This window comes from Cyprinus carpio, chromosome A8 (genome assembly GCF_018340385.1).
Source record: "Cyprinus carpio isolate SPL01 chromosome A8, ASM1834038v1, whole genome shotgun sequence".
Taxonomy (NCBI): domain Eukaryota; kingdom Metazoa; phylum Chordata; class Actinopteri; order Cypriniformes; family Cyprinidae; genus Cyprinus; species Cyprinus carpio.
This window is the reverse complement of record NC_056579.1, coordinates 2,235,180-2,261,708: the sequence shown is the minus strand read 5'-3', so window position 1 is coordinate 2,261,708 and position 26,529 is coordinate 2,235,180. Positions and strand designations below refer to the sequence as shown.

Sequence of the window (26,529 nt, the reverse complement as noted above, 5' to 3'; positions counted from 1 at the left end):
TTCTCATACCCCCATATCTAAGACGGGTAAAATGCTTAAAAATTTATCTATAGAAGCTGGGTTAGTGGATGTGTGGCGATCCAAATTTCCCAAAGGAGAGAAATTTTATTTTTTATTCAAATCGATATGTATCCTACTCACGGATAGATTACTTTTTTACTGCTAAAGCCGAACTACATAGAATTGAAGATATCACAATATTGCCCATCACAATCTCTGATCATGCACCTGTTACTCTCCAGTGGGATATAGGCTTGACACCATCTTTCAAGCAATGGAGACTTAATGCCTCTCTTCTTAATGACAAGGATTTCATTACTTTTGTTAAAGCTGAGTTTAAGAGTTACTTGGATATTAACAACACTCCTGAAACATCTCCTATGCTGTGGGACTGTGCAAAGGCCTATTTAAGAGGCAGTATCATATCCTACGCGACGGCAAAAAAAAGACAAAAGATAGCTAAACAAAAAGACTTAGAAGATAAAATCAGAGACCTCGAACATGAACATAAAAAGGGTAGGGAACCAAGAATTTTGAATGATTTAAATAAGACCCGCAGAGAGCTTCAAGACTTACTATCAGGAAAAATTGAGGGAAACCTTCGTTTTGCCAAACAGCAATATTATAAAAATGGAAATAGAGCGAGCAGACTTTTGGCCTTTAGACTTAAAAAACAACAGTCATCAAATGTAGTACAAAAGCTAAAATCGGGCAATAAATCCATCCTAAAACCTAAAGAAATAGCTGAAGCATTTTCAGAGTTTTATAAGGTTTTATACCAAGACACTGATACCTGTCCTGATGAAACTAGAATAGCAAATTACTTACAAAATATACATGTCTCTGAATTATCTGATACAATAGCTAAACAACTAGATGAGCCAATCCGAGAAGGGGAAATTGAAAAAACGTTATTTCATCCCTTAAGAATAATAAATGTCCTGGCCCGGATGGTTTCATCAATGAATTCTATAAAATGCTTCATGGATATCCTTACTCCACACTTATTAAAAGCATATCGCTACGGTTTAGAAACCAAAACAATGGCACCATCCTGGTCTGATGCGACAATAGTTGTATTACATAAAGAAGGTAGGGACCCCACTGATTGTGGGTAATATAGACCATTATCTATGCTCAACGGAGATGTACGCATTCTAACAGGTATCTTAGCCAGGCGATTAAACGTCATAATAAAACAAATCATACATCCTGATCAAACCGGGTTTATCACTGGGAGGCATTATGGAAACAATTTGCGTCAGTTATTAAATATTATATCTCACCAAAAAGAGAACAAAGCTATGACGGCTGTAATATCTCTAGACGCCCAAAAGGCATTTGACCGCGTGTCGTGGAAATACCTTATTCAGACATTAAAGAGGTTCAAATTTGGGCCCAAATTTGTAGAATGGATACACCCACTATATTCATCTCCACAAGCGGCTGTTAGAGTCAATGGCTTCAGATCAGCAAGGTTTAAGCTAGAGCGCGGTTGTAGGCAAGGGTGTCCCCTGTCACCCCTCTTGTTTGCAATTAGCATTGAGCCATTGGCTCAACTCATCAGGGACAATGATTAAATTAAAGGGACTCTGATTGGCACAGAAGAACATAAAATATCATTATATGCGGATGATGTTTTATTGTATTTGACCGATCCTGTATCTTCAATACCAAAGTTGAAGGAAATGATCTCTGTTTATGGCTATTTTTCTGGCTATGAAATAAATGTTGACAAGACGGAGGCAATGGACGTCAATAGCAGTATCCCACTGGAGGTTAAACAACAAAGCAGTTTTAGGTGGTCTAAAGAAGGCATTACATATTTAGGCATTAGTATTCCCCTCTCACTGTATGATTTGTTTCACGCTAACTATGGTAAAATGCTGGATATGATTAAGAAAGACCTGGAGCGGTGGTCAGCATTGCCCCTCTCCTTCCTCGGTCGCATCGAAACCATTCGCATGAATCTGCTACCGAGATTATTGTATTTGTTCCAGATGTTGCCAATTGTAGTACCAAAATCCACATTTACTGATTTGGATAAAACAATATCAAAATTCATATGGCAGAGCAAGCGCCCTCGTATAAAATATAAAACACTACAGAGAAGTAAGGGAGAAGGGGGGCTTAATCTTCCAGTTCTAAAATATTTTTTCTGGGCAGCACAGTTAAAGCCTTAAATCTCTTGGATCCAAGGAGATTCTCAGACGAGGTGGCTTAGTATTGAACAAACATGTTCTGAACCATTAAATGTATTACCATTTTTAGATATCCCAATAAAAGAACTGTCGTTGTGGACTAGAACCACGCTTAACATTTGGAACAAAGTACGAGTTGCATTTAAGTTGCCAAGAGGTTTATCAATTTTAACAAGCATCGGATATATTAAATCCTTCGCTCCCAATTCTTTTGACAAAAGTTATTCAAAATGGGCTGAAGAACAGCGGCTTACGTTTTTACATCAGTTAATCAACGGGAACAACCTTATGTCATTTGAAGAGTTACGTAGGCACTTCCATCTCAAGAAAAGTGACTTCTTTAGATATTTACAGTTACGCTCTTTTTTGACTTCACATAAGGACTGGGGAAAAATACTAAACCCCACACCAATTGAGAAAACTCTGATTCAATTCCAAAAAGGTGAATGGGATAAGAAACTGATAACAAAGTTATATAAAGTCTTTTTGTCAATGATTCTTAATGAGCTAACTCGGACAAAACAAAGATGGGTAGAGAGACGGACAAAATTATTTCTGACGAAATGTGGGAGGGAGCGTGGACTGGGGCACATCGGGTTACAAGTTCAAACACGTGGCGGGAATATAAATGGAAAGTTATTAGTAGATATTTCAGGACCCCAGATGTAGTTGCTAAAATAGATCCCAAAGTTCCAAGTTTGTGCTGGAGAAACTGTGGGTCAGCAGTGCCCAATCATACACATATTTTTTTGGTCATGTCCTATATTACAAAACTACTGGGATGAGGTGTATAAGGCTGTAAACCAGATTTTTCAGGAGGACATTCCGAAGGATGCAACAGTTGCTTTACTTGGTATTATGCCAGTTAGCGTGCAAGGACGTGCTAAATCATATCGATTAAATATTCTGTTCACAGCAGCCTTGAAATGCATCACAATTAAGTGGATGCAAGTAGAGCCTCCCTGTTACAACGTCTGGGTTCAAAAAGTACGGGAACTGTATCAAATGGAAAAGATAACTCCAGCAGAAGTATTCATTAAGACCAGCAGAAAGGGTTCTGTTTTTGGGTCCCGGCTTACGATCAAAAGTCCATTTTTAAGGGTCTTATGGTCATGCTAAAGGACATGCAAATGTTAGGGTTCTGGTTTTATGGGTCCCGGCTTCATGGATACTAAACAAATTGATAATTATATTAAATGAAAAACTGTATGTCAAGAATATAAAAATACTAATATAAAATAAATCAAAAAATATAAAAACATAATAATCCATTAAATGAAAAAATGTATATACTAATATAAAATGATTGTATACATATATATATATATGAATTTTTTTTTGAGAGAACATATTGTAATATCTGTATTATCCATTCCTCACAGATAGATGTGTTAGCTGATAGCTCCATCAGTTTCTCTCCTCATTTTCTCCAGACTGAAGCTGCTCTTGTCTTGGCTGAAATCTCGTGTTCAGGAGGGCTGTGAAGATCCCGCTACCCACAATGCATTGGCAAAGATCTACATAGATAGCAACAACAGTCCTGAGCACTTCCTCCGAGAAAACCTGCACTACGACAGCGTGACCGTGGGCCGATACTGCGAGAAGAGAGACCCGCACCTCGCCTTTGTGGCCTATGACAGAGGACAGTGTGACCTGGAGCTCATACAGGTCTCCACGGATGCATTTATTTGATTAAAAATACAGTAAAATCTGTAATATTATGAAAATGTTTTACAATTTAAAAGAAATATTTTCTATGTCAGTATATAGTACGACTACTGATTTCTGCTAGTCCATTACTTATTTAAAAAATACTCGAGTTACTCGACTACTCGTGGTTCATGCTACTGTAAATAAATAGACATGAAAAACGTCAATAAACGGTTATTAACTAATTAATTAATAGCCTAATGAGACAATTACATAACATAAGTTAACTGTCAAAACTTTATAATAATGACATCACATATTTTAATTTTCATGTAACCAGTATTTGTATCTGTACAGTCACAAAATTATTAGTAACTGTTTTCGGATAAAACCAGGTGTCGTATATAGTTACTAGGTAAGACCGTTATGACTATATTTTTCCCGTAGTTATCACTGAACAAATATGCTGCGTTAAAGTAAAATAATTATTAATTTCTAAAAATAAATGAATCATATAAGCAGAGACGTCATGACAAACGTTTAGTGATCATTTGAACACGACTGAATGAATTCAAGGCGCACATTTTCATTACGCAGAATTCTCTAAGCGAGTCTTTTTGAACTTACTAAACAAATGTGCGTGTGCCACGCAAACCAGCAAAAGATAAAGAATCAAACATAGAAAATCTATCTGCATCTAAGTTGATTATTAGCCTACTTTTAAGAGAGAGAACTGGCTTGGTTTTGGAGAAACTGAGGTGCGCAACGCGGCTGTTTGATTGGTGAGCGCGCTGTGTTATTCCATTCATTCATGCATCATTTCGTAGCCTACGGTTTAAATCATTGCCTTTTAAGTATATAAATAAAAGACCGTGTATGATGTATTATTATAGGTGATATTACTCTCACCAAGCTCTGATTTCTGAGAGATGCACGGAGAGGCAACACTAATGCGGTGTTTGATATGCGCTCTTTTCGTTCATAAAGTTTAAATTCATTCACTTCACACACTCATTATTGTGTGACTTTAGAGTTCTTTGTATAATATTGCGCTGATCCCCAGACTCACCTGTTATCTAGCAAACAGCAGAGTGTGCCAGCCTCAGCCGAATATTCAGGCAGAATTATTCCTTATCCGTTATCCGTTTTTGAAGCCATTATCCGTGCCATTCCGAATAAGGTATTCGGCTTCAGGCACACCCCTTATTATTAAATTGCATATTTTAATTTTACATGTAACATAGAGAAAGTGATAGAAAGTAACAGCTACACGCAATATTGTAATCCTGCAATTTGCGTTGTAGGCAAACTCTGCATGCATTATGGTTAATGCACGCTCGAGTAGTCGATTGTTTCCGACAGCGCCGACTAGTGGTTAAAATAGTCGATCACTCGACTACTCGACTAGTCTGTGTAACCCCTAGTATATAGTAAACTGTAATTTATTTCTGTGATGCGCAGCTGAATTTTCAGCATCATTACTCCAGTCTTCAGTGTCACATGATCCTTCAGAAATCATTCTAATATGCTGATTTGCTGGAATCTGTGTTTTATTATCTTCTTGTAGGTGTGCAGTGAAAACTCTCTGTTTAAAAGCCAGTCGCTGTATCTGGTGCGACGAAAAGATCCTGATCTTTGGGCTGGAGTTCTGCAGGAGACGAACCCCTACAGACGGCCGCTGATAGATCAGGCATGAGTCTGACCTGAAATATCTACAAAAGTGTGTGATTATTGATTATTATTATAGTGATTATTGTGTGATTATAGTGATTATTGATTATTGAGCCGTAGATGCAGGATCCAGAGGAAGTGTCTGTGACGGTGAAGTTACAAAAATTATATTTCAAATAAATGCTGTTCTTTTGAATCATCTTTTAAAATGCCCTAAAACTTCCCTAAACTGTCCTGAAACTCACATAATATAATGTAAAGCAATCTGACGTTTGTTTTCACCTGTGGACTGGAGTTTTATAGTGCTTTTAGATATCCATGTGTCATTATAGTGATGCTGATTTATTAAATGTGTAATTTTGTATGTCCATGTATAATGTTAGTCAAGTTTTCTTACACTTAATACAGTCAAAATATTGATTTTATGACTAGAGATGATATTTTGAGTTGTGAATGAAACCGTTTGTACATCAAACTCTGTTTCAAAATGGCAAAATGGTCTGTTTTCATAGAGAACTGGGAGGATCTGGAGAAGTTTCTTCAGATGGTGAGAAAGAAAGCCAGAGAGTCATACGTAGAGACGGAGCTCATCTTTGCTCTGGCTAAAACACCGTCTGAGCGAGCTGGAAGACTTCATCAACGGCCCCAACACGGCTCACATACAGCAAGTACGGAGATTCAAACACATGCAAACTGTGATGCACCAAAATAAGTGTTCTCGAAACCAAAAGTGCTCAATTTAAATTAGCTTTCTTGCAATAACTGACCTAAACATTATATTTAAAGCATCATATTTTATTGTATTACACTTGGTTAAAAGTAATAATATATGTGATATTAGATATATTTGTAGTAATAGTAATTAAATCCGTTATTTAATAACTATACAGTCCCTGCGATTGCTGACTTTATCACAAAATCAAGCAAACTCCGCAAATTTCGCAAAAGTTTGCAAATTTTCATAATTGCCGCAGATTTGATGCATATTTTGGGCTAAGAAACATTGTTCAATAAACACAAATCACCATGGATTTAACATAGTAAAACTACAGGAACAAACTTGTGGCAGAAATGGTCTGATGTTTTTAAGGGATCTTAAATGCTTCACAACTTTTCCCAGCGATATTTGTTTATCCCTCATATGTTGCCCCCATTTATAAAGCTAAAAGTTCCATTATGTAGGAAAGTAAACAAAAACAAAAAAGATTGTTAACACTAGTAGATGCCTGCAGACGCTTTTAATTCCACCACTGATTGCAAGCTGCAGCTCCACATAAAGTTGAGCACACTGCCATCCCCAGCATGAGATCTGCGAGATCCTGACCTAGGATTCATAGGCTTGTAATAAAAAAAAAAAAATGAAAACTGCCTAATAACACTAACTGAACTCTGGTGACGCAAAGATCAGACTCTCATCTGAGCTGATCAGTGGTCTAACAGCGCTGGTCAATGTCAAAATGACAGATGGCCAATCAAATCTACAAAAGGCAGGCATTACCTGTTTACAGGGGTAAACTTACACACACTGATGCCAGAAAGCAGTTGTGGGAGAAGAAAAAAAAAATAAAATAAAAATAAAAACAGCCAAATGATAACAAAAACTCCTCTTGAATCAAGTAATCTTTTTTATTTGAGTGAAGGAGGGAGAGAGACAAAATCTTTCTAAACAGTCGTAGCAAAAAGGGAAGGGGAAAAAAAGCCATATGAATAAAGCACTGAATTGAAGAGATCTCCAGTGGGTGTTATGGAAAATTCCTATGAAAGTTTCAAAGACCAGTTTCCCTGACCACATCACCGACCGTGGCCCTGGCCCATTCTGTGGCCCTGGCCTTGACCCATACCCTGGCCCATACCCTGACCCTGGCCCATTCCCTGGCCCTGGCCCTGGCCCATTCCCTGGCCCTGGCCCATTCCCTGGCCCTGGCCCATTCCCTGGCCCATTCCCTGGCCCATTCCCTGGCCCATTCCCTGGCCCTGGCCCATTCCCTGGCCCTGGCCCATGCCCTGGCCCTGGCCCATGCCCTGGCCCTGGCCCATGCCCTGGCCCTGGCCCTGGCCCATGCCCTGCCATGCCGGCCCATGCCCTGGCCTGCCCTGGCCCATGCCCTGGCCCTGGCCGGCGCCCTGGCCCATTCCCTGGCCCATTCCCTGGCCCTGGCCCATTCCCTGGCCCATTCCCTGGCCCTGGCCCTGGCCCTGGCCCATTCCCTGGCCCTGCCAGCCATTCCCCCTGGCCCTGACCCTGGCCCATTCCCTGGCCCTGGCCCTGGGCCCTCTCCCATTCCCCTGCCCCTGCCCTGTCCCATTCCTTGGCCCATTCCCTGGCCCTGCCCTGTCCCATCCCTGGCCCTGGCCCATTCCCTGGCCCTGGCCCTGGCCCTGGCCCCATTCCCTTCCCATTCCCTGGCCCTGACCCTGGCCCTGGCCCTGGCCCTGGCCCATTCCCTGGCCCTGGCCCATTCCCTGGCCCTGGCCCATTCCCTGGCCCTGGCCCATTCCCTGGCCCTGCCCTGGCCCATCCCTGCCCTGGCCCTGCCCATTCCCTGGCCCCTGGCCCTGGCCCATTCCCTGGCCTGGCCCTGGCCCTGGCCCATTCCCTGGCCCTGGCCCATTCCCTGGCCCTGGCCCATTCCCTGGCCCATTCCCTGGCCCTTTCCCTGGCCCTGGCCCGTTCCCTGGCCCTGGCCCATTCCCTGGCCCGTTCCCTGGCCCTGAGGTTCACTGCATGCACGGCCACGGGTGGTTGGGCAACATTTCTGTCTGGCAGGACAATGGCCATCGTGGACACAGCTTTTAGCAAACAGTGCAATCTTCTACGGGTCGGGACATTGACCTGGCTTCACTGCATGGACACAGATTGTAAGCTTTAGTTTGTGTATATAGACAATATGCCACATCAATATACAGCACAAAACACTAAGTGCATGAATAGAAAGTTATACCTACAGAGTGAATTATAGTCTTATTATAGTATTATTCCTGTTTATTCTGTAAAGCCATCCTGAGTTTAAAACTTATCTTAAGGGATGAATTCAAACTTACTTTAGACAAGAATAACAAAAGGGCAAAAATTTATTTTTTTTCCCTTAACAACTGACCAATTAGATTATGTATACACTTTTTTTTGGAGGACCCTAGCATCAGTTATAAATTGAAACTCACTGGAAACAGGCTCACAGTGAAATCGAGAACATTTGCGTCCTCCAGAGCAATCTCTATCAGAAGAACATCCTCGATGGGACAGCAAGTCCGTCAGCTTCCCAAAGCATCTCGAACCTTGATAAAAATTACATATTTATCTTCAAATCAAAAGCATTTTAAAACCTACTACTTATTCCCAATCCTACATCCAAAGACTGAGAATCACTTATTTCTGCATTTCTCCAGGCCGTGTAATGAAGTCAACAGATATTCTCACCTAGAGTAGCGTCTGTTATGCTCAAGTATCCAAACAGACACAATACAACAGCAATCAACGAGCAATGCACTCGAGCTGTCATCCTTCCAACCTACAATTTCACAATGATCTCTACTGGAAAATGCACTGAATTGGTGTGTCAGAAGGAGCACCCAGTGAAGCAAACAAAACTAAAATGAATAAACGTGTTACTGCAACATCAACGTCTGTAAAATGGGGTTTAAAGATGAGATCAGGTCAACTCTAACCCTGATCAAACTCACCTGCCTGTAGCTTTCTAGTAATCTGAATGGAAGGCCTTGATTAGCTTGTTCAGGTGAGTTTGATTGGGGTTGGATGAGCTGAATGCTGCATTCAAACCATGTCATACTAATTAAGGTAGCCTAATTACGAGAGGATTGTGCATTTCTATGGTAACACTATCAACTGCGAAATGAATCTGTAATGGCAGGGCTCTAGAGTCTAGACTAACTTTTTTTCTTAGGTGCACCAGCACAAAAGTTAGGTGCACCCAAATTTTAGACCGCATTGCATTTAACACCGCAGTTTTACAAGTTCACTTTTTTTTTTTTATCGCTGTCCATATAGGCAATATTGACTAAATGATTAACTTACAATCTGGTCAACATAATGTTCTTTATTTGAAGCACAATTCTACAAGAAAGGTAACTTACTTAAAAAATGTTGGTGCTTAAAGTGCTTCACTGAGCTGAAATTCAAACTTAAAACATCTCAAGATAAATGAAATAAAAAGATAATCTAAATTAAGTGTTTTAAGGGCTTCAAACTGAACATCTCATGGCTCAATGTCTTAAGGACTATCCTCCATTGCAGTCACATGCCCCTCGGATGGCAAACTCCTGTAGTTTTGGCCTTCTTGATCTTTGGCCTTGGCTAAACCAGCTGGCCACACTCTCTCCAGCATCAAAATCTTCCAGACTTGGCCCCACTACACTGATTCTTATCAGATCTTCCACTGTGTCTGAATGAAGGGATGCTGTAGTGTCTGATTTGAACAGCTATACAGTCCCTAAACAGCTTATACTACTGTCTCATCTAAAATAGTTCAGTTTTGTATGTAATAGCAAAGCGATTATATTTCATTTCGTTTTTTTATTAAATTAATTTAGAAAATTGTTTAGAGCATTTTCTGTTTGTTAAATGTAAGTTTTAGTTTTTTCTGAAGTAACGACCAAGAGGCCAGCGTTAGACAGCGTTTGATCAATTTAGCCTTCTCAAATCATCACGACTCGCCTAAAATAAAATCTATAGATATAAAACAGCTCAAGCATATAACAATGTTTAAACGTTAGACCCAGATAAATGTGTGCTATATCCAATTATTTGTGCGGTTACGCTTCAGGACAAGGAGACGCCAGCATGATCACTTGCATTTTTTCAGTAGATACGCCGTCATTTTTGCATATAAAGGTAAAGAGTAATACATCATTCATAACTGCAAAGGGTCTTTTATTTGTGTGCACTCACAATATCAACAAAACTATGTACTTTTATAAAATAAAGAAAACAAACACGATGCGCTTTCTGCGTCTCGTCTTTAACAGGAGTACAATAATGAACCGAAACTCAGTGAAAACGCCTCACAGACATGATAAATATATCTATAGAAAGCTTGAAATGACTACTTAATGAAATAAAACAAATCGAAAACAAAAACTCTTTCATTATAATCATAATCTGTAAAGATGCACTTCTCTCTAAAGGCGTGTCTAATGAGGAGATGGTGAGTCTGAATGAGCAACTTCATCCTTGCGACCCAGACTCAGAAAACACTAGTTTATTAGTAAATGATTCAAATATCTCCTTACTATTTTCCCCTGTCACATTTATGGTAATTACTTTTGCCGGCTCAAGCTTGAGCCTATTGCGTGTATTTGAAGTGAACGCAGAACTTTTCAGCTGCGCTGCGGGACACTAAACACCGTCGAGTCACTCTTGACAGTCACGGTAGCACAGTATCGTGTTGTTTCCACCAGCGCGGCAATTTTTTTTCATCACCAAATAGGTTGCACTCTAGAGCCCTGAATGATCAGGTGGTACAGCGATCATGTTGTGGTACCAATAGATGTGTTCGACTTCATGCAGCGCTGCGCAGAAATCGGTGCCGAAATCGGTGACCTAGCAAAAACTATGATCAGGGATTTATGTCCTAATAATAGAGAAAACGTCCATTGGACAAACTAGATATTGTCACAACCATCTAAAAGCTTATATAGAAAATAAATGAAACATTAATGCTACTTCTGTCTGCTAATATGTTAGCCTACTACTAAGCATGGTTTCCTTATGAGATGTTTAGCGCTTATGTATAACATATTCTGATTATCTGATAAATGTAGGTATTTATTCTTATTACTCTTTACTTTAATTACCCAATAATGTTGGAGATCCCACAGTTTGCTCCTTACAAATGCATGATTTGACTAGGGTCACTGCATCTGACAAGTCAAAAAATCATAACTAGAAATGTTGCCACTCTTAATTTCATAATAACTGACTATTAATATTTATTAAAGTGGCTCATGTGGTGTGTGAGCTCCTCTTCTTTCTATTTTATAAAGCATATTTATCAGATATAGTATGGTATGATGGGTCACAATTATAACTACCAAAATGTTACCCCTCAAGTCTATGTTATTCAAACTCATTCAAGTGATGTAAAGATTTCTCCTTTTTCCTGTAGGTTTATTCTTCTTGTCTTTCAAGTAACCAATTTATTAGACATTACCATTACTGAAAAAAAGCTCACTAAGCTTTGATTTATATATATTTTTTACATTACCATTCTAAACATTTGTTTCCTATTGCGCCTGCTGAAATTACCCACTGTAAAAAAAAGGGGGAAAAAAAGTTGCTTGAAATTTTAAGTAGCCTCCAATCAACTTGATGTATACAATATACAATCAATCAAGTTGTGCAAGTCATTTCAACTTTAATTACATTAAACTGACTTAAAAATATGAGTGTTGTGATCAGTGTTCCCTCTAAGATACGCACGCCGAAGAGCGTAGTAAGTTGCATTCTAGTAAATGCGAAATAATTGTAATGCTCGGGCAAACCGCTATAGAGTTGGCATCGCTATAGAGTAAGAACCAGTGAATGTGGTTTACAGGTTTCGTAGAAAGAGAATGATGTGCGCCGAATGAGTCGCTTGAGAAATTGAATACTTTAATGGTTGTGGATGAAATAGCTCAACACGAGTGCCAAATGCAGTGACGTGAAGTAAAACCTCATCGTATTTGAAAGGAGACTGGCTTGATTAGATGGCGGAAATAGCGGATGATGGGCACAGAACAGTAACAAAACTCAGAGACATTTACAGTCGCACACAGGTGTAGTGGTGTGCAAACTCTACTACTCTAAACTCTGCTTAGATAACTATATTAGAATTGACGTTAACTTTTTTTTTTGGAAATATTTAGCTTACAGATCTCAGTTTAAATACTTAAGTTTGTTTTCTATTCTATTCTATTCTATTCTATTCTATTCTATTCTATCAGTTTAAATGCTTCATGTTGTTTCTATATTATATTATATTCCTAATAAATAATTGACCTCAAAAAGGACACAAGCAATATCTGCTTCATTTTGTAATAATATATTAAATTATTACAAAGAATTCAACTGCTCTGATTTTTTAAAATAATGATTTTTTATAGAATGTCTTGCTAACAGCACTGTAAAAAAAAAAAAAAAAAAAAAAAACTTTTCTCAGGTAACCTAAAATGAGCATTATTTATGTAGTTACATCAAGGGGGTCAAATCTATAATATATAAATAGTGCATTAACGTCAAAAGTTGCATGTTTTTTTTTGTGTGTGCACTGTACAGGTCTGCTATAATGAATGTTTTTGCTCAAGTGGCCAAAATGTCCACCCAATAGAGAAAAGTTTTGCAAGAATTATTTTTTAAGGGAACATTTGTTGTGATGTTTCTTAACACACCTCTGTCTAGATAAGGACAAGACATTTTGTGTTATTCCTCCTTACACAGAAAGTTTGTTGAAATTTTTACACACTAATGAAAGTGAAAGTGACATACAACCAAGTATGGTGATTCATACTCGGAATTCCTGCACTGCATTTAACCCATGCAAAGTGAGCACACACACCCGGAGCAGTAGGCAGCCATTTATGCTGCGGAGCCCAGGGAGCAGTTGGGGGTTCCGTGCCTTGCTCAAGGACACCTCAGTCGTGGTATTGAGGGTGGGACAGAGCACTGTATATTCACTCCCCCCACCTACAATTCCTGCCGGCCCGAGATGCGAACTCGCCAACCTTTGGATTGCAAGTCCGACTCTCTAACCATTAGGCCACAACTTCCCCCTAATGTGTTATAGTTACATAATATGTCAAGTATGAGTTATTTTTGATCAAACGTTGTATGCAATAAAAACACAGCAAACTCATATAGTTTATAGAAGTGTGAGGAAACTTGCTCTTGAGCAGAGTAATGGCTCATGGAATGATGCAAGCAGCAATGTGATTGGCTGAAAAATAACAGTGTTGGACACATATTCCAATTTTTTTAACACATTTAAGACAAAACACAAAAAACATTCAAAATTAACATCCTTTTTAAGAGTGCATGACTTATCAAACCATATTTTCATTTTACATTTATGTTTGCATATTACTAAGAATTTGTATAAAAAAATTAAAATATTTTACTGAGATTCTCTCATAAGGTTTTAGTGCCTTCTAAGAGAATTCCTAGAACAGAAAAGTTAAGTAGTTTAATAGAGATGAGTTATGATTGAGGTAGGATTCAAATGTTTTTATATATTCTGAAAAAGAGTAGGTTAAAATATGTATGAATAAATAACCTAAATAAGACTTTTATGTAACTATAGTGGCGTCATATCTGTGACGCTTGGCAGAAAGCCTATGGCTCAGTTTTTACCTGCGTACCAAGGATGCTCAGGGCCAAGTCTCTCTGTCATTCCTGGCAGCAACACACAGTTCCATGTCTAGAGCTCTGCGGTGCCCTAACAGCAGCCCAGTTGGCAAAGGTGTTAGGGATGAGCTGACCTTGAAGATTGACCAGACTATCCTTTGGAGCGATTCCACCATGGTGCTCACCTGGCTACAGTCAGAATCATGCAGTTTTAAAGAATTTGTGGGTACCTGTGTAGCCAAAATCCAAGAGCTCACGAACCCAATGCCTGATGCTATGTGGACTCCTCACTGAATCCCGCTGATGATGTCACAGGGGTTAAGACTTTAGCGGAACTTGTCTTGCCGAATTGCTGGAGCCTAGGGCACTCGTTCCTCCACAAGGGCCCCGACGACTGGCCAACCCAACCTCCTAAGCTGCTTGATCAAGATTCTTCAGAATACAGAAAGTCAATCTCCTGCGGCCTGGCCATGTTCTTTACAAAGTGGCCAACACACTTGGATGGATCTGTTTGATTTAGGCTGTGTTGTGTGAGCTTTCTGGGGTGGATGGACAGGGTAACACTGTTACAGGGCGTAGCTGTGGCCGGTTAGAGAATTGGACTTGTAACCAGAAGATCGCAGGTTTGTGTCTTGGTGCTGGCAGGAATTGTAGGTGTGTGAATGAACAGCGCTCTCTTTCACCCTCAATACCCATGGCTGAAGTGCCCCTGAGCAAGGCACTGAACCCCCAGTTGCTCCCCGGGCGCTGGATATAGCTTCCCACTGCTCCGGGTGTGTGTTCACTTCTCACTGCTGTGTGTGCACTATGGGTTACTTTTAAATGTCCAGGTCTCAGGGAGGAGAACTTACAAAACACTGATGCCAGAATGCAGGTTGTGAGAAAACAGCCAACTCTTCAATCAAGCAATTTTCTTTTTATTTGAGGGAAGGAGGGAGAGAATCTTTGTAAACTGTCGTAGAAACTGAAAAATAATCTCCAGTAGGTGTAATGCAAAATTCCTATGAAAGTTTCAAAGACCACAATTTCCCTGACCACATCACCGACTGTGGCCCTGGCCCATGCCGCTTCCCTGACCCATGCCCTGGCCGCTTGGTTCACTGCATGCACAGCCATGAGTGGTTGAGCAACATTTTTGTGTGGCAGGACACTGGCGATCATGGACACAGCTTTTAGCAAACAGTGGAATGTTCTTCGGGCCGGGACACTGACCTGGCTTCACTGCATGGACACAGATGGTAAGCTTTAGTTTGTGCATATAGATGATATGCCACATCAAGATACAGCACAAAACATTTAGTGCATGAATAGAAAGTTATACCTACAGAGTGAATTATAGTCTAAGTATTATTCCTGTTTATTCTTTAAAGCCATCCTGAGTTTAAAACTTATCTTAAGGGATGAATTCAAACTTACTTTAGACAAGAATAACAAAAGGGCAAAATTTATTGTAGGATTTGTAGGTGGGTGGGGAGTGAATGAACAGTGATCTCTTCCACCCTCAGTACCCATGGCTGAAGTGCCCCTGAGCAAGGCACTGAACCCCCAGTTGCTCCCCGGGCACTGGATATAGCTGCCCACTGCTCTGGCTGTGTGCGCATTCACTTCTCACTGCTGTGTGCGCACTTGGAAGAGCAAAAATCACAACAACAATTCCGAGTATGGATTACTTTTAAACGTCCAGGTCTCAGGGAGGAGAACTTACAAAACACTGATGCTAGAATGCAGGTTGCGAGAAAACAGCCAAATGATAACAACTCTTCAATCAAGCAATTTTCTTTTTATTTGAGGGAAAAAGGGAGAGAATCTTTGAAAACTGTCGTAGATACTGAAAAATAATCTCCAGTAGGCGTTATGCAAAATTTTTATGATAGTGTCAAAGACCACAATTTCCCTGACCCCATCACTGACCGCTTCCCTGGCCCATGCCCTGGCCCTGGCCGCTTCCCTGACCCATGCCCTGGCCGCTTCCCTGACCCATGCCCTGGCCCTGGCCGCTTCCCTGACCCATGCCCTGGCCCTGGCCGCTTCCCTGGCCGCTTCCCTGACCCTGGCCCATGCCCTGACCCTGGCCCATGCCCTGGCCCTGGCCCATGCCCTGGCCCTGGCCCATGCCCTGGCCCATGCCCTTGGCCATGCCGCTTCCCTGGCCCATGGCCCTGGCCACCCTTCCCTGGCCCATTCCCTGGCCGCTTCCCTGACCCTGGCCCATGCCCTGACCCATGCCCTGGCCGCTTCCCTGACCCATGCCCTGGCCGCTTCCCTGACCCATGCCCTGGCCCTGGCCCTGACCCATGCCCTGGCCGTTTCCCTGTCCCATCCTGACCCTGGCCCTGGCCCATGCCACTTCCCTGGCCCATGCCCTGCCTGACCCATGCCCTGGCCCTGGCCTTCCCCTGACCCCATTCCCTGACCCATGCCCTGGCCCTGGCCGCTTCCCTGACCCATGCCCTGACCCATTCCCTGACCCTGGCCCATGCCCTGGCCGCTTCCCTGACCGCTTCCCTGACCCATCCCTGGCCGCTTCCCTGCCCTGGCCCATGCCCTGGCCCATTTGACCCTGCATGCCGCTTCCCCTGGCCCTGGCCCTGACCCATGCCGCTTCCCTGGCCCATGCCCTGGCCCTGGCCGCTTCCCTGACCCATGCCCTGGCCCTGGCCGCTTCCCTGACCCATGCCCTGGCCGCTTCCCTGCCATGCCCTGGCCCTGCCGCTTCCCTGGCCCATGCCCTGGCCCTGGCCCACCTTGACGCCCATGCCCTGGCCCTGGCCCATGCCCTGGCCCTGGCCCATGCCCTGGCCCTGGCCCATGCCCTGGCCCTGACCCATGCCCTGGCCCTGGCCCATGCCCTGGCCCTGGCCCATGCCCTGGCCCTGGCCCATGCCCTGGCCCTGGCCCTGGCCCTGGCCGCTTCCCTGGCCCATGCCCTGGCCCTGGCCGCTTCCCTGGCCCATGCCCTGGCCCTGGCCGCTTCCCTGGCCCACGCCCTGGCCCTGGCCGCTTCCCTGGCCCACGCCCTGGCCGCTTCCCTGGCCCACGCCCTGGCCGCTTCCCTGGCCCACGCCCTGGCCGCTTCCCTGGCCCACGCCCTGGCCGCTTCCCCTGGCCCACGCCCTGGCCGCTTCCCTGGCCCACACGCCCTGGCCGCTTCCTGACCCTGGCCCACGCCCTGGCCGCTTCCCTGGCCCACGCCCTGGCCGCCGCTTCCCTGGCCCATGCCCTGGCCGCTTCCCTGGCCCATGCCCTGGCCGCTTCCCTGACCCTGGCCCACGCCCTGACCCACGCCCTGACCCATGCCCTGGCCCTGGCCGCTTCCCTGACCCTGGCTCATGCCCTGGCCGCTTCCCTGACCCTGGCCCATGCCCTGGCCCTTCCCTGACCCTGGCCCATGCCCTGGCCCTGACCCATGCCGCTTCCCTGGCCCATGCCCTGGCCCTGACCCATGCCCTGGCCGCTTCCCTGGCCCATGCCGCTTCCCTGACCCATGCCCTGGCCGCTTCCCTGACCCTGGCCCATGCCCTGGCCCTGACCGCTTCCCTGACCCCTTCCCCTACCCTGGCCGACCCCCTCACCCTCCCTGACCCTGGCCCATGCCCCACCCCTGGCCGCTTGGTTCACTGCATGCACGGCCACGGGTGGTTGGGCAACATTTCTGTGAGACAGGACACTGGCCATCATGGACACAGCTTTTAGCAAACAGTGGAATGTTCTTCGGGTCGGGACATTGACCTGGCTTCACTGCATGGACACAGATGGTCAGCTTTAGTTTGTGCATATAGACAATATGCCACATCAATATACAGCACGAAACATTTAGTGCATGAATAGAAAGTTATACCTATAGAGTGAATAATAGTCTAAGTATTATTCCGGTTTATCTGTAAAGCCATCCCGAGTTTAAAACTTATCTTAAGGGATTAATTCAAATTTACGTTAGACAAGAATAACAAAAAGGACAAAATGTATCATTACTTTTCTCATCAACAACTGACCAAAAATAATTAGATTATGTATACACACTTTTTTGGAGGGCCCCTAGCATCAATTATAAACTGAAACTCACTGGAAACAGGCTCACAGTGAAATCGAGAACATTTGCTTCCTCCAGAGCAGTCTCCATCAGAAGAACATCCTCGATGGGACAGCAAGTCCGTCAGCTTCCCAAGGAATCCCAAACCTTAAATTTTTTTTACATATTTATCTTCAAATCAAAAGCATTTTAAAACCTACTACCCATTCCCAATCCTACATAAAGACTGAGAATCACTTATTTCTGCATTTCTTCAGGCCGTGTAATGAAGTCAACAGATATTCTCACCTAGAGTAGCGTCTGTTATGCTCAAGTATCCAAACAGACACAATAGAACAGCAATCAACGAGCAATGCACTCGAACTGTCATCCTCCCAACCCACGATTTCACAATGATCTCTACTGGAAAATGCACTGAATTGGTGTGTCAGAAGGCACAGACAACGACACAAACAAAACTAAAACAAATAAACGTGTTGCTGCAACATCAGCCTCTGTAAAATGGGGTTTTAAAGATCCAAGACGATCAGGTCAACTCCAACCCTGATCAAACTCACCTGCCGGTAGCTTTCTAGTAATCTAAATGGAAGGCCTTGATTAACTTGTTCAGGTGGGTTTGATTGGGGTTGGATGAACTGAATGCTGCATTTAAACCATGTCATAGTAATTAAGGTAGCCTAATTACAAGAGGATTGTGCGTTTCAATGGTGACACTATCAACTGCGAAATGAATCTGCAATGGTCAGGTGGTACCAATAGGTATGTTCGACTTAAGTGTTGCACCGAAATCGGTGACCTAGCAAAAACTGTGACCAGGGCTTCATGTCTTAATACTAGAGAAAACATCCACTGGACAAACTAGATATTCTCACGAGCATCTAAATGCTCATATAGAAAAGAAATAAAACATTTATGCTGCTGCTGTCTGTTAATATGTTAGCCTACTACTAAGAATGGTTTCCTTATGAGATGTTTAGCACTTATGTATAACATATTCTGATTATCTGATAAATGTAGGTATTTATTCTTATTACTCTTTACTTTAATTACCCAATAATGTTGGAGATCCCACAGTTTGCTCCTTACAAATGCATGAGATGGCTAGGGTCACTGAATCTGACAAGTCAAAAAATCATAGCTAGAAATGTTGCCACTCTTAATTTCATAATAACTGATTATAAATGTTTATTAAAGTGGCTCATGTGATGTGTGAGCTCCTCTTCGAGTAACAGTCACTAATTTATTAGACATTACCATTACTGAAAAAAAGCTCACTAAGCTTTGATTTATATATATATTTTTACATTACCATTCTAAACATTTGTTTCCTGTTGCGCCTGCTGAAATTACCCACTGTAAAAAAAAAAAAAAAGGGGGGGTGGGTTGCTTAAAATTTTAAGTAGCCTACAATCAACTTGATGTATGCAATATACAATCAATCAAGCTGTGTAACCTCTGCGTAAACTCTGCTTAGATAACTATATTACAATTCTCGTTCATATTTTTTTTTTTTGGGGGGGGGGGGGGGGGGGGGATATTTAGCTTACAGATCTCAGTTTAAATGCTTAAATTTGTTTTCTATTCTATTCTATTCTATTATACTCTATCACATAAAACCATACATATAGCATTTACCAGAAGGTGCTAACAGGCCATGCTAACCAGCCAAATCATAACACATTAAATTAAATAAAAAACCTAATAAATAATTGACCTCAAAACGGACACCAGCAATATCAGCTTCATTTTTTAATAATATATTCAATTATTACAAAGAATTCAACTGCTCTGAAGTTTTTTAAATAATGATTTTTTATAGAATGTCTTGTTAACAGCACTGTAAAAAAAATAAAAAAATAAATAAAAAACTTTTCTCAGGTAACCTAAAATTAGCATTATATATACACAAAAAGTCAAAAATCCACAAAAATTAAAAAAAAAAAAAAAAAATAAATAAATTGTGTGTGCACTGTACAGGTCTGGTATAATGAGTGTTTTTGCTCAAGTGGCTGAAATGTCCACCCAATAGAGAAAAGTTTTGCAGAGCAAGATTTTTTTTTTTTGAGGGAACATTGGTTGTGATGTTTCTTAACACACCTCTGTCTAGATAAGGACAAGACATTTTATGTTATTCCTCCTTACACAGAAAGTTTGTTGAAATTTTTACGCACTAATGAAAGTGAAAGTGACATACAGCCAAGTATTGTGATTCAGAATTTTTTTATATATTCTGAAAATGTAGGATAAAATATTTATGAATAAATAACCTAAATAAGACTTTTATGTAACTATAGTGGTGTCATATCTGTGACACTTGGGAGAAAGCCTATGGCTCAGTTTCTTATCTGCATACCAAGGATGCTCAGGGCCAAGTATCTCGGTCATTCCTGGCAGTGAGGTCAAGAGTTGCTCCCTGGCAGCGACACTCAGTTCCACGTCTAGAGCTCTGCGGTACCCTAACAGCAGCGCAGTTGGCAAAGGTGTTAGAGGATGAGCTGACCTTGAAGATTGACCAGACTATCCTTTGGAGTGATTCCACCATGGTGCTCACCCGGCTACAGTCAGAATCATGCAGTTTTAAAGTATTTGTGGGTACCTGTGTAGCCAAAATCCAAGAGCTCACAAACCTAATGCCTGATGCTACGTGGACTCCTCACTGAATCCTGCTGATGATGACAAACAGGATAAGACTTTAGCGGAACTTGTCTTACCAAATTGCTGGAGCCAAGGGCACTCGTTCCTCCACAAGGGCCCCGACGACTGGCCAACCCAACCTCCTAAGCTGCTTGATCCAGATTCTTCAGAATACAGAAAGTCAATCTCCTGCGGTATTGTGACTAACATGGACTGGCCATGTTCTTTACAAAGTGGCCAACACACTTGGAAGGATCTGGTTGATTGAGGCAGGACAGGGTAACACTGTTACAGGGGGCAGCTTTGGCCTAATGGTTAGAGAATTGGACTTGTAACCAGAAGGTCCCAGGTTTGAGTCTCGGTGCTGGCAGGAGTTGTAGGTGGGTGGGGAGTGAGTGAACGGCACTCTCTTCCACCCTCAATACCCATGGCAGAAGTGTCCTTGAGCAAGACACTAAACCCCAGTTGCTCCCTGGCTGCTGGATATAGTTGCCCACTGCTCCGGGTGTGTGTTCATGGTGTGCTCACTTCTCACTGCTGTGTGCGTGCACATGGATGGGTTAAATGCAGAGCACTAATTCCGAGTATGGGTTACCATACTTGGCAAATGTCACGACTTTCACTTTCACTTTACTGCTTCGTATTACCAACAAGCAGAAATGGTCTACAAGAGAATCCAGCATGATTGTTTTTCCAGAAGAACTGCACCACCTCAAGGAGGGTGTGCTGACAAACTGCCTGGGAGCTCTTCAGTGGTGAAACTCCTCCTTCAATCAGTGGTGAACCAGGTGGAACAAATCTTCCAGGCAATCTGAGCGTGCCAGTACCTGGCTCTGTTGTTGTCTTTAGACCGCAGTCAAAGGAGCATTTATAGCACCACAAGACCAAGGAAAATTCATCTTTGTCATCAAGGTTACTGTGTAAGACCAAGCCCTCCACAAAACTGTGAAGGACAGCCGGTAAGCTCCATATTGGCCATGTTTGGCTAGACTGACTTAATCAGTGCAGTGCTAATGGTATTCTGGAAAACACAAACTCCTAACTCTTGTTGACTTTGATAGGACCTTTGCAGTGGTATTTGTAATATCGAATGTTGTTTGTGGGGTATAAAGGAAAAGAAAAGCCAAATTCATTGTTTGATAAAGAATGTGTTTGAAATGGTTAAAAGTAATTTAAACTTTGTAGAAATCTTAATAAACCAAGTTCTTAATTCAGTTAAAAATGTGTAGTCTAAAAATATTTGGCTAAAGATACTTGGTTAAAAGATAAGGACATATACATTTTGAAAATTTAAAATACCAATTGATTTTTTTTTTTTTTTTTTTTTTTTTTTTTGTAAAGCATATCTAGTTGTGTGGCTACAATGATACCTTAGAATAATTCTTTATTATGAAAATACTGCTTAAGTGGAAACCTTGTATTTTATAATGACAGTACTGTGTTTATCTGAGGTGAATGTGAAGAATTTTGTTTAATTTGGCTGTCAACTCAAATAATAACTTGTATTTGTCCTCTCTCTTGAGGTTTTTCACCTGTTTACTGCTACCAATGAATGGTAAATAAGGCCCCGTCCACACGGAGACGGAGCTTACCCCAATCCAATCTTTTTTTTCCTCATCTCAAGAAATATCCGCGTCCACACGAAACCGCAAAATGATGTAGTATACATGTCAGACCAGCATGTGGCGCTGTAATTCTGCCACAGAGATACACTAAAAACGGAGAAGACTTGGACTATGCTCGTAAACCTTGCGAGTGGTACACAAACGAACGTGGAATAATACATTTAATAATCTGTGTTAATGTCAGTTAATAAAAAGACAAGCGTTCAGTGTTTGGTCATATTGTTTTTGCTGTTTCGTGATGTAGCGGTGTCTGACTGGGGGAGACGTGGGCTGATGACGTCATCGTTTCAGAAAATATATGGATTAGCCGTCCAGACGAAAACGCAAAGGCGGCGTTTTCAGATTTATCCACTTTGGGACCCGGTTTCAAAAAATAGCGGTTTTACCTTACGAAAACGCCGGATCCGTGTGGACGAAACGCCTATCCGATAAAAAAATTTGTGCGTATTCACAGAATACATCTGGGATAATGAACGCGATATTGCGTACCTTGTCAGCGAGAGGGTAAGACACAGAAAGAAATTTCTGAACGAATAGGCTGTTCCCAGAGTGCTGTATCAAGGCACCTCAGTGGGAAGTCTGTGGGAAGGAAAAACGTGTGGCAAAAAACGCTGCACAACGAGAAGAGGTGACTGGACCCTGAGGAAGATTGTGGAGAAGGACCGATTCCAGACCTTGGGGGACCTGCGGAAGCAGTGGACTGAGTCTGGAGTAGAAACATCCAGAGCCACCGTGCACAGGCTTGTGCTTTTGAACCAGAAACAGCGGCAGAAGCGCCTGACAGAGAAGCAGCACTGGACTGTTGCTCAGTGGTCCAAAGTACTTTTTTCGGATGAAAGCAAATTTTGCATGTCATTCGGAAATCAAGGTGCCAGAGTCTGGAGGAAAGACTGGGGAGAAGGAAATGCCAAAATGCCTGAAGTCCAGTGTCAAGTACCCACAGTCAGTGATGGTCTGGGGTGCCATGTCAGCTGCTGGTGTTGGTCCACTGTGTTTTATCAAGGGCAGGGTCAATGCAGCTAGCTATCAGGAGATTTTGGAGCACTTCATGCCTTCCATCTGCTGAAAAGCTTTATGGAGATGACGCAAGATTTTGTTTTTCAGCACGACCTGGCACCTGCTCACAGTGCCAAAACCACTGGTAAATGGTTTACTGACCATGGTATTACTGTGCTCAATTGGCCTGCCAACTCTCCTGACCTGAACCCCATAGAGAATCTGTGGGATATTGTGAAGAGAAAGTTGAGAGACGCAAGACCCCGACACTCTGGATGAGCTTAAGGCCGCTATCGAAGCATCCTGGGCCTCCATAACACCTCAGCAGTGCCACAGGCTGATTGCCTCCATGCCATGCCGCATTGAAGCAGTCATTTCTGCAAAACGATTCCCGACCAAGTATTGAGTGCATAACTGAACATAATTATTTGAAGGTTGACTTTTTTTTTTTTTTTTTTTTTTTTTTTTTTTGTATTAAAAACACTTTTCTTTTATTGGTCGGATGAAATATGCTAATTTTTTGAGATAGGAATTTGGGTTTTCATGAGCTGTATGCCAAAATCATCAGTATTAAAACAATAAAAGACCTGAAATATTTCAGTTGGTGTGCAATGAATCTAAAATATATGAAAGTTTAATTTTTATCATTACATTATGGAAAATAATGAACTTTTTCACAATATGCTAATTTTTTGAGAAGGCCCTGTATCTCCCAGCCCTAGCCTGTACCTAATAGCCATCACCTACTTACCCTGTCCCCGGAGTTAGACCCAAAGGAGGCAATCATACACGTTGGTGGTAGATTGTGGTGGGCTGAAGCTCTCGATCCTGCATTCAGACATCTGATCTTCCTGGATCCTAGACATTCAGCCACCAAGCTCAGGAGTATGAATACAGGAGTATGAGGCTCGTCTTTGCCACCTGGGACCTGACTGGGTATACGCAGAAATGCGCCGCACCTTCTGGATTCTGCATGGGAGAGAGGCGATCCATCATGTACAATGTCTTTGTAAGGAGTGTAGAAGATGGAAGGCTAAGCCATTGGTGCCCAAGATGTCAGACTTACCCTTGGCCCGTCTACATCTTCATAAGCTAAACCTTCTACTCCACAGGTGTAGACTGTTTTGGGCCTTTCCAGGTAAAGTTGGGATGTCACTCTGAGAAGAGATGGGGCATTATTTTCAAATGCCTCACCACACGAGCGGTGTACCTGGTCCTCCTACACAGCTTGGATTCAGACTCCTTTCTAATGAGCCTCAGAAGGTTTATTGCCCATAGAGGTACACCAGCTGAACTCTACTCGGACCAGGGCACTGATTTCAAGTCAGCAGAGAAAGAGCTGCTTGAGACATTTTATGGTCTATCCTCAGAGCTTCAGCAACTTCTAAGTGAAACAGAAGATTGCCTTCCACTTCAACCATCCAGCAGCTCCCCATTTTGGTGGAAAATGGGAGCGAGAGATAAGATCGGTTAAATCTGCTTTGTATACAGTTAAAAAAGCTCAGCCGGTCTCCGAATAAGTACTCCATACTGTCTTGCTGGAAGTCGAGGCAATACTGAACACAAAACTGCTGGGATATACTTCATCCAATATTGCAGATCTGGATGCAGTCACTCTGAACATCCTCTTGATGAGGCGGCTAGATGGTGCTTTACCCCAGGTGGTATACAACAAATGCGAAGGCCTGAGCACGAGAAGATGTAGGGACTGTCTAGGTTTATGGAACGTGGGAGCTGATGAGACGTGAGATGTGCGGATCCATGTGCAGGCTTTTATTAGACAGTGACGTGGTCCTAACAGGCATGGGTCAAACAATGGCAAACAGGTATATAGAGGGCAAGACACAAGATTAATTCAGAAATAGGCAGAGGTAAATCGTCGGCAAACGTAATCCAACAGGGCAAGGCAAAGAGAGATAATTCAATTAAATTCAAGTTTATTTGTAGAGCGCTTTTTACGATACAAATCATTGCAAAGCAACTTTACATAAAATTAAGTTTCTACAATATTTAGTAGTAGCTTATCAGGGATGACTGACAGTTTATGTGCATACGGCAGAAATGTTCAGAAAAATCAATAAAAGACGTAAACAAACAGATGTAAATCCCGTGGCAAAACAGAGAAACAAATAGAGACATAATTAGCGTAGCTACTGTTCCAGCCAAGTAAAATTCATTAGTTTAACTCAAGCTAAAGAATAATAATGCACATTTGATCAGATTTAACTGCAGTCCAAAATTATGAGATGCATTATTTGAATGCTTGGCCAAAGAGGTGTGTTTATAATCTTGATTTTAAACAGAGAAAGTGTGTCTGAACCCCGAACATTATCAGGAAGGCTATTCCAGAGTTTGGGAACCAAATGCGAAAAAGCTCCTCCTTTAGTGGACTTTGCTATCCTAGGTACTACCAAAAGTCCAGCGTTTTGTGACCTTAGGGAGTGTGATGGATTGTAGCGTGGTAGAAGACTAGTTATAATCCGGGTACACAGGCAGGAATCAGGAAACGGGTAACAATGAGACAAGACTAGACTAATGCAACACGATATGGCTCAGTTTATTAGGTACTACCTCCCAACCTTGCAGCACTGGCAAAAGTGGCATAGCACCACAGTGGCTCTTGCTGTTGTTCTGTTGATGAACCCGCAACTTCCTAGGGCTTTTTGGCCAATCAGCAAAGTAACTAAAGTACACCAAAGCACTGATGGACAAGTAAGGTCAGCGGATGTCCAGATTAAAGACAAAATCTACACCAGATCAGTTGCCCACTTCATTCTCCTCCCAGCCATCCCAGACTTGGATGAGGAAATGGATTCTACTGTAGGGCCTACAGAAGAGGCTGTGAGCCTTTACCGGGGACAAATCATACATAATTTGGGGGGCGGCTGTGCAAAAGGCTCATTAATGACACTGTTTTATAATGCAGACGCACAAAAGCCCTCTCTTCTCTATCACAGGGACTTTTATTTTGGCAGAATGCCCTGCTTTCTGTGGAGTGCTTCACAGCGGCACACATATGCGATGACAATCTAGTATTGCATCAGCCAACACTGGTCCTCAGCGGAAATGAGCCATACAATTCCATTACAAACGGCAATTATATGATTGTCTTTATGTCCCTTTGAGTGTTTAATTTCAGTCCAGATAGAAAACCACACCTACATACATTAGAATGCTGTTCATAGACTTCAGTTCAGCATTCAACACAATCATCCCTCAACAGCTCATTCACAAACTGGTCGAGCTGAACTCTCGGTCGAGCTGGGGCTCAAACACTCGCTGTGCAACTGGCTGTTGGACTTTCTGACTGGAAGACCTCAGGCCAGTACGTGTCGGCAGCAACACATCCAGCACCATCACACTGAACACTGGGGCACCCCCAAGGAT

The 26,529-nt window shown here is 42.5% G+C and overlaps 1 protein-coding gene and 1 pseudogene across 1 annotated transcript; both read right to left on the bottom strand.

Annotated features, from left to right (window-relative positions):
• Nucleotides 1–7,129: 7,129 nt before the first annotated feature.
• LOC122145890 lies at nucleotides 7,130–9,215 on the bottom strand (annotated as a pseudogene).
• Nucleotides 9,216–15,617: 6,402 nt separating this feature from the next.
• Nucleotides 15,618–18,409, bottom strand: LOC122145891 (glycine-rich cell wall structural protein-like). The gene is made up of 7 exons (XM_042761578.1): nucleotides 18,176–18,409; nucleotides 17,921–18,034; nucleotides 17,430–17,595; nucleotides 17,227–17,329; nucleotides 17,048–17,179; nucleotides 16,608–16,874; nucleotides 15,618–15,985 (listed from the first exon to the last, which is right to left on the bottom strand). Exons 1-7 carry the CDS (start codon nucleotides 18,255–18,257, stop codon nucleotides 15,761–15,763), a joined length of 1,089 nt encoding a protein of 362 aa, XP_042617512.1. The 5' UTR covers nucleotides 18,258–18,409; the 3' UTR covers nucleotides 15,618–15,760.
• Nucleotides 18,410–26,529: the final 8,120 nt, after the last annotated feature.